General features: G+C 39.9%; 1 protein-coding gene across 1 annotated transcript in view; it reads left to right on the forward strand.

Moving 5' to 3' along the window:
- LOC121724870 (5-hydroxytryptamine receptor 3E-like) overlaps positions 1 to 8,953 on the forward strand; it is a 32,774-nt gene extending 23,821 nt beyond the window's left edge. Inside the window, exon 5 of the mRNA XM_042111756.1 lies at positions 8,454 to 8,953. Coding sequence (XP_041967690.1) covers positions 8,454 to 8,731 — 278 coding nt within the window. The 3' untranslated portion in view covers positions 8,732 to 8,953. The remainder of the gene's footprint in view (positions 1 to 8,453) is intronic.
- The last annotated feature ends 249 nt before the right edge of the window (positions 8,954 to 9,202 follow it).

Raw genomic sequence — 9,202 nt, forward strand, 5'->3', positions numbered from 1 at the left:
CTTGTAATCTTAGTTTATAAGTTATATTTTCCATTATGTAAATTCCTTTAACTACTGACTTCCATGTCTCACATTTTGGGGGGTCTGTTTTAAGCCAACTAAGTGTTATTGTTTTCCTGGCTGCTACAAGAAGGATATGTAATAAATATTTTGTCTTGCCATTCATCCCTGCATCCGGAACATCCCCAAGAATGGCCAATACTGGTTCCCTAGGCAGCTGAAGGCCAAATATATTATCAAGGAAATCAAATATCTCCCTCCAAAAGTTATTTAAGACAGGGCATTTCCAAAATATATGGGAGTGATCTGCTGACTCTTCCCCACAGTTCCTCCAACATGCACCTGTTCGGCTGGGATCCATTTTAGAAAGTATATGGGGGGTTCTAAAAAATCTGCTAACTACTTTCCATTGGAACTCTCGCCATATGCCAGCATTGGTAACTCTATGTATTTGCAAGGAAATATTGCCCCAACTCTCCTCACTAATTTCTATTTCTAGCTCCCTTTCCCATTTATGTTTAACATGTAGAGTGTTTGTTTGCTCCATGCTAGATAGCACATTATATAAATTAGAAATGGGTTTCCCTGTATGTCTTCCCTCTTGAATCTTCATCAAGTACTGCTCAATCGGAGAGCCCAATGTCCTCAGGCCATCCCAGGTAGGGTGCTTGAGTAGAAAGCTCCTTATCTGAAGATATCTAAAAAAGTCTGATCTAGGTATATCAAATTCCTCAACAAGTTGTTCAAACGTTTTTAACTTCTGAGTCTCAATCAGCTGATGGACAAATGTTAGATTTAAGTATTTCCATCTTCTGTATCCCACGTCTAATTTTAAAGGAATAAAATCTTTGAGATACTCTATACTTGACAATCCTGATATGTCGCCAGGCAGATCAAAGGTTCGCTGTACCTCTCGCCATGCATTAAGAGTAGTTTTTGACCATCTGTTCAAAGTATCTTCTAAGGATTTATTCTTGGTAAATGAGGCATATGCCAGTGGTACCGAGGAGCAGACTGATTTCTCCATCTCTAGCCACCTTGTGTCCACCTTATTTGTAATCCAAATGGTTAGTGCCCGTAGTTGACAAGCCAACCAATACTTTCTCAGGTGGGGGAGACCCCATCCTCCCTGATGTTTAGGCAATTGTAGCACTTTGTATTTTACTCGCGGGCGTTTTCCCTGCCAAACAAATCTGGAGATGAGACGGTCTAAAGTTACAAACAAACTTTTCGGTGGTGTAAGGGGCAACGTTTGAAAAAGAAATAGCAGCCTAGGGAGCACATTCATTTTAATACTCTCTATCCTACCTGAAAGTGTAAGGGGGAGCACAGTCCATCTACTAAGATCAGCAGATATTTTGTCCATTAATTTAGTATAATTGGCTTTATATAATTTATCTAAATCATGGGGAATGGTAGTGCCTAAATATGTAATACCATCCTTAGGCCACTTAAATGGGAGTGATGATCTAAGATATTGTGTGATAAGTGGATTTAGTGCCAGAGCTTCTGTCTTATTGACATTAACTTTATATCCTGAGAGGTTTCCAAATTTAGTAAAACAGTCCATTAGTCTAGGGATTGAGTTTAAAGGGTCTGAAATATAAACTAATATATCGTCTGCATATAGGGAGATTTTGTGTGTTTCATTGCCAATTTCAATTCCTTTGATAAGTGTATCTTCTCTTATCATCTGTGCTAATGGTTCAATGACTAAAGCAAAAAGGAGTGGTGAGAGAGGGCAGCCCTGGCGTGTTCCCCTATGTAGACCAAAAGGTTGTGAAATATGTCCATTAACTCTGACCATGCTTTGTGGGGCAGTATACAATAGCTGTATCCATCCAATTAGCTTAGGGCCAAAGCCAAATTTATCCAAGGTCTTAAATAGAAATGGCCATGATACACGGTCGAATGCTTTTTCAGCATCGACAGCCAGTGCCATGCAAGGATAAGCGTAGTTTCTGCTGCCTTCCATAACATTAAGCAGTCTTCTAATATTATCTGGTAAGTAGCGACCGGTTATGAACCCTGTCTGGTCAGGTTGTACTAAAGTATCAATAACAGACTCCACTCTTTTAGCTAGTATAGATGTTAATAATTTACAATCTGTGTTTAACAATGCAATTGGTCTGTATGATGCGCAATCTGTAGGATCCTTATGCTCTTTAGGTATTACTGAAACTATTGCTTCCCTCCAAGTTAAAGGTAACTCCCCTCTCTCAAAGGCAGAGGAGAATGCTCTTTCCAAAACTGGGCTGATGAGGTCAATGAAAGTTTTGTAAAATTCGTTAATGTATCCATCTGTACCTGGACTTTTATTATTCTTTAGGTTTCTAATAGCATCCTCAATTTCCTGTTTAGTAATCGGCCTGTCTATGAACTCAGATGAAATATGATCTATTTTAGGTAAGTTTATGGAATTTAAATAAGAATCAATTAATGTTGGATTGCCATCAGTGTCTTTGTCTGAGTACAAGTCTTTGTAGAATGTTGCAAATGTTTCTGAAATCTCATCTGGCTTCGTTAGGAATGGTTTGCCAGGGTCGTTACTTTTGAGTTTTTGGACAGTAGCTAGACTGCATTTTCTCCTCAACTGGGAAGCCAGGAGACGACCCGCTCTATTCCCATGCTCATAATATTTCTGCTTCAGGAACCTTAGGTTTCTTTCAATTTTTTCAGTCAGGAGTTCCTCAAGTTCCTGTTTTGCCTGTTTGAGCTTCTGAAGATTTTCAGTGGATGTATTTTCTTTATGTTGTTTTTCAAGGTCATGTATTTGCTTTTCCAAATCATTCTGTTTAGCTTTCCTTACTTTTTTTATAACTGAGGCAAATTGAATGATCTTTCCCCTTAACACCGCCTTTGCACCTTCCCAGAGTATAATTGGGGACATATCTTCTTTATCATTAAATTCTAAGTAGAGGGCAAACTCCATTCTCAGAAAAGCCTGAAATGATGGCATCCCCAACAGAGAGGCATTAAGCCTCCATCTGCTGGAGGACACTGCCTTTCCCACATCCCAAACCAATGACACTGGTGCATGGTCTGACAAAGTTATGTTATGGATTTGACAGTCAACTGCTCTATATGATTCATTTCTAGGCATAAAAAAATAATCAATTCTAGAGTAAATTGAGTGGGGGTGTGAGTAAAATGTATAATCTCGACCCTTTGGGTGTAAATGTCTCCAAACGTCGATGAAAGCAAATTCCTCACAACAATTGTTTAGTGTTCTACTCATTGTTGTTGGATGGACAGAAGACATAGGGCTCTTATCCAAAAGCGGGTTTAGCATGGTGTTGAAATCCCCTCCAATCAGTAATATACCTAGTGCTTCCTCTAATACTAAATCAAATATGGCTTTCACAAATTGTGGGCTATTATCATTTGGGGCATAAACATTTAACAAAGTTACCCAAACTCCACTTATTGTACCATTTACCAACACATACCTCCCCTCTTTGTCTTGAAACTGAGAGTCAAAGCAGAATTGAAGCGATCTACCTATCAAAATTGCTACACCTCTCCTACGTCCAGATGAATGGGAAGAATAGAAAACCTGTGAAGCCCATGATTTAGTCAGTTTCTTATGTTCAGCATCGGATAAGTGTGTCTCTTGGAGGAGGGCAATATTACAGTTCATTCGTTTAAGTTGGTCTAGTATTTTCCTTCTTTTTATGGGGTTATGCATGCCCTTAACATTATATGTAACTACTGTACAGCTTGACATGTTGGGATTTGGTGTATATCAGCTTGAATGCAGGAAACATTGCAACCGTTGTTCTTAGGCATTTTACTCCAAGGTGTGTGCGTAACATATAAAAGTGGTAAAAGAAAACAAACAGAACTATTTACAGGAACATGAAAAAAAACCGTAACTTCCACTTGTTGACCCATGCCTTTATGAGTCAAGATCCCTGCCTCCTACCCAAACTAAGAGCAGTGACAGAGAAGGAAAGGAGTGACCAGACCGTCTGAGTCTGGGCCAATACTGTCTGGTGTTAAGACAGTAACGCAAGTTATTAATGAGATCCTTGCGTTAGTTTTCCCCTGAAAGTCCTTATCGGACTACCCACTATTTCAATGTAGATGCTAGTGGATTCACCAAAAGGTCCAAGTTGTAAAGAGTATTATGAAATTATTATGAGTAGTAAATTATCAAATGAAAAGAGAGCAACCTTGTCTTAACTCTCTATCCCCAACAAAAGATTGTTCGTTAAGGGTTAATGTCCCATCTTTTTTTTTTTTTTTGCGCCTGGAATTTGTCCACCGTGCTTGCAAATAAGTCTATACTTTTGAGAATTGTTCCAACATACTGTTTTAAAAATAAAGGAAATAACCAGAAGTAACAGGATAATGGTGGCAAAACATATTAATCTCTGCATAAGTCCAAATAAACACGTGAAAACCAGTAAGGCACCTCGTTATTACAGCATCTCGTTATTAGCGCACACAACCTGAGAGTCAGTAAGGCTGAATGTCTTTGTAAGGGGTCCTATACCTCAACTTAAAGTGAATGACAAACTTACTTCATGTCTGACGCTCTCTACCACTTCAAGCTCGTCGGATATTTAACTAGAAAGGGCTTCAATATCTTTCACCAGGGTGCGCGATATCTGCTCTCCGCCTGGGCGAAACTGGCTCATCCATCCCAGCTGATGTAGCTCTTTATCCATAATTTCGGCCTCCGACAATCTTACGTCGATTCCCAACTGCTTAAGTCGTTCTGCGGCCTCCCACGCTGAGTTGAAGGTTACTTCTCCGTCGTCCAAGGTAACTCTCAGCACTGCTGGGTATGATGATCTGAATTTAATGTTGCGTTCCTTCAGTTGGCGTTTAATCTCTCCATATTCCTTGCGCTTACGCTGCAGTGCTGCTGAATAATCATTGTCCAATGTGATACGGCTACCCTCAAATTGTATGTTTTTCGTATTCCAACCTTTATACAGGATGCGTTGTTTTGTTTGAAAATGAAGGAACTTCACCACAATCGATCTGGAGGAGTTGGGTTCAGTAGGCTTTGACACAAGGGATCTGTGTGAGCGCTCGATACCTAGATCTTCTTCTGCAGGGATATCCAGAGCCTTTTTTAGCAGATTTGCCGTGAACACTAGCATATTCTCATTGCCCTCCATTCCTTCCTTCACCCCATAGATCCGTAAATTGGACCTCCTCGAACGATTTTCAATGTCCTCGCAGTGTGCTTCCAAGCGGCGTTGTTTGCGTATCATGTAGGATAGTAGTCGGTCTGTTCGAGCTCCCTGGTCTTCTATGTTGCTCACTCTGTGTTCAACTTCATCCAGTCGCTTTTCACACCCTCGAATTTGTTCATTCACACCTTTTAAGGACTCCTCAATCTTCTCCAGCCTTTCCGATATGTCCTTTCTCATTCCTTTCATCTCAGTCAGAACTTCAGCCATCAGCTCACTTGCTGCGCTGGCTGCTTCATTAGCTACTGTTGCGCTAGCCTCTGGAGTGGCCGTGGATTTATTAGCTACTTCGTTTCTGTTACGTCTGTTTTGGTTCATTTTTATAGTCAAAAGTAAAGACAAAGTAATACACTTACTTATAAGTGAGAAACCACTTTAAATAATTTGTAAACTGTGGGTTAATAGTCCTAAGGTCGGCAGCTCAATTACCAAGCAGCCATCATGCAGGGGGCGGAAACGGAAGTCGGACATGCTTGGTTTTTACTGCAGGTACGTTAATCTTATAATATCAATAAGGACCTAGGTAATGTTACCGTTAGCGTTGGTTGACTGATGGAGGCAAATTTGATTGATTGCATTTGTAGAAAACTATAAATGAGGTTATACCAAGCAAATTGATAGCAGCACTGTAATTGTATCTTTCGACTGTCATTTGTTGCACGTGCTACAAAAATCATTCTGTGCAATGGAAGATTTACCAACGTTACACCGGTCTGATACAGTTTTGCCTATACATGCGTGAGACTGAGACGCCTGTTTATTTGTTTTAAGTGCATGCAGGGTGTGAGAGGGGAATCGATGTGCTTTGATGAAATTAAAAAGTGAAATTAAAAAGCACGTGTGTGTGAAGTATCCAAACAATGACACCTTCATTTCATTATGGCTGCTTTAGCAACACACCTTAAGCTACTGTGTAGTGGGTCCCATTTAGAAGTGGCTACTTCATTCGCGCTTTCCTTGACTCATGGAGCTGCGTGAATTTATATAACAACTTTTCGCCACGATATGGCAGTTTAAGTCCGCTTGATACTGTAAGGCGTAAGCCATTGGTTTCCAAAGGAGATTTTATTTGTGTCGCCAGCATAGCCTATTGACAATTTATGTTGTAAATAGGCCTACCTTATAAGCCTACCTGTAGCTTAGGGAAGCTAACAGCTTTCTATTAGGATCTAGTTTGTTAGTTACAGTTTTGTCATAACTCCCTGATGCATTTTTGCATTTAGAATAGCCAGAGCGTGGATATCCCAGCCTGATCTGCCCACTATTTATTTTTTGATTTCTTAAAAGATTGAGCTTGGTCTGGTGAAAGCTAGACTAGCCATGGACCTCAGTTACACAATGCAAGGGAACATGAATCAGCCTATATTTGCACGAACAATAACGGACAACGGCTCTTCAACTTTGGCCCGTTAAAATGTGTATGAACAGTCTAGCGACGCATTTCATCAAGGCCCATTTGGACATGTCAGTTATTTGCACCACTGGTTAGATGTAAAAAGCATTTAGTTTCAGACTACTGTTACTTAATTTGTGCATTAACAATAACGTTTCAGACTACTGTTATTTAATTTGTGCATTGACAATAAAGTATCACATGAACTAAAGATGACTAAAATCTTATGTAGAAGAAGAAACATTCACAAAAAATCCATCCATCCAAAAATGACCTTTGTTTTTGATAGCTGTTGAAAACGGCATGGAACTGACAGAGATGTTTTTGTTTATGAATAAATAAATAACATTATGCTGATACCTTTTGCTTTTCCCAAATACAATGTAGCCTACAGGTGTAAGTGACCTTTCATCAATCCAGTTGCAATGGATGAACTGTGATGAACTGCCCTACTTGTGATTGTTTAGAGATTTTAAAGGTTTCATAACAATGCTACATCTTCTTTGGCTATTCTACAATCTATTCACCTTTTCAGGTAGCCTAGAAATCTAGACGCGCCCCTAGCGGCAGCAAATTAGATTTGCTGCCAGGGCTAGTCTAGCAACTCTCCGTTGGCTTGTGAGCTCCAGAAATCGAAACTTAATCAGGACATTGAAATCGTGTATAGAGTCGTTTGGTGGGCTTAACATAATGATTGATGGCAGAGTTGCAACGGTTTGGCTTGAATTCCCTGCTACTTGAAAACAAATATCCTATTGCGTCCTATTGCGTGCAGAGGGAATTTGAAAGACAACTGATTATCCCGCCGCTCGGACTGAGCACTGCGAACGGTGAGTGCCCAGACCCTACATTTTAATGTGGGTCTGGCTCGCCAGGCTACTTTTCAGCACCAGTAGGCTACTTTCTGTGCAGCCGCACAAACACACTCAGGCATGCCAAACAAGCATACACAAAAGTTTCAAGAGTGGGGGATGGAGTAAAAGATGGAGACAAATTGAAGTGTGATTTATTTTCGCGGAACGGATGTACAGGACTGAGCGGCGGTCATATTTTGTACCGCTATGCGGTACATCTAGTTTTTTTTTGTTTAATTCATGCTAATCACACCATTTTAAAGGGATTTGAGAGGGACATGATTCAGGAATAGGCTACTAAAGACAGGCTCATCTTCTGTCTGACTCACGTCATGTTACCCCATGCATTAAACCACGTCACTGCATGACTAAATAAAAAACATACTGAACATGGACATTGTCATAGTTGACAGAAATTACGTTTTGTGCCATGTTGTAGAAACACAACCACAGCCTTTATTTGGTGCGAATCATCTTCTTTACTTTCTTTGGTTATAGTCCATGATTCACATTAACTGTAGGCTATCACCACAAGTGCATACTAAACGTTTTTGCCCAAGTTTGTGTGCTGTCGCCACATTTGCAAAATTACCTTCGTTACTAACCTATCAGTTGATAACCATTTTTTTCCCTGCACCGAATTGCGATTGATTGTGCATCTAATGTAATACTCGGTGGAGAGACTTCGTAGTTTTTTTGATGTTGACAGACAAACCGCACTACAATAGCCTACATGGTGCAGTAAATGGAAGCTTAAATAAATAACTTTAAAAAAAGTTATGTTGGACCGGCCCACCGGGCATTTGCCCAGTTGTACAGATTGCCAGTCCGAGCCTGATTTCCACGATTGTCCAGTCATTGTACATCATAGTGATTTGTTGTCACCATGATATCTGTTGTTAATGTTTATTTTTCCTATATTTTGCTTTGGCTAGAAGTGTCAAAATGGCAAATACATAACCATAGTAACTATATGATCCCATTGACATATTTTCTCAGCCAGTGTTGTGGAGACTAAAGCTGGTGCTGATGCAGTGGACCAGTCCCCTGCTAAAGACACGGCCAGTGAGACGGTGGTGGAGCTGAGGGAGCTGAGGCGACACGTCCAGGCCATCCATCGGCACGTGTCCAAGGGCTCTCAGCTGGACCACAAGACAGAGGAGTGGATCCACATTGGCCACGTCGTCGACCGTTTCCTGTTCATCTCCTACGCCATCTTCATCACTGTCAGCTTCATCACCATCATCGTCATATGGATCCACTGGGACAATGTTTAGTTGCCAGAGCTCACTCAGTGTGTGCTCAAAACCATTTGTTTGCCAGAGCTCACTCAGTGTGTGCTCAAAACCATTTGTTTGAAGTAGTTTGTCGTGTTACAGTAAATGAGATTATTATAGCCTTCATTTATTGTTGAATGACATAAAAACATGCATACATTGATCGTTGAATGACATAAAAACATGATATGAAAACATGCATACATTGATCGTTGAATGACATAAAAACATGACATAAAAACATGCATACATTGATGTTATGACATGCCACTGCAGAATCTGTTTTCGGAACTGAATAAATACTAATGGTTCTAGTATATAAATTCTAATGGTTCTAATATATAAATACTAATTGTTCTAGTATATAAATTCTAATGGTTCTAGTATATTAAGTTAGATTAATGTATGATTGCTATATAGACACATGTACTACCCATGATAATAATCATAAATTGATTAACAACAAAACAA

This window comes from Alosa sapidissima, chromosome 12, assembly GCF_018492685.1.
Source record: "Alosa sapidissima isolate fAloSap1 chromosome 12, fAloSap1.pri, whole genome shotgun sequence".
Classification (NCBI taxonomy): domain Eukaryota; kingdom Metazoa; phylum Chordata; class Actinopteri; order Clupeiformes; family Clupeidae; genus Alosa; species Alosa sapidissima.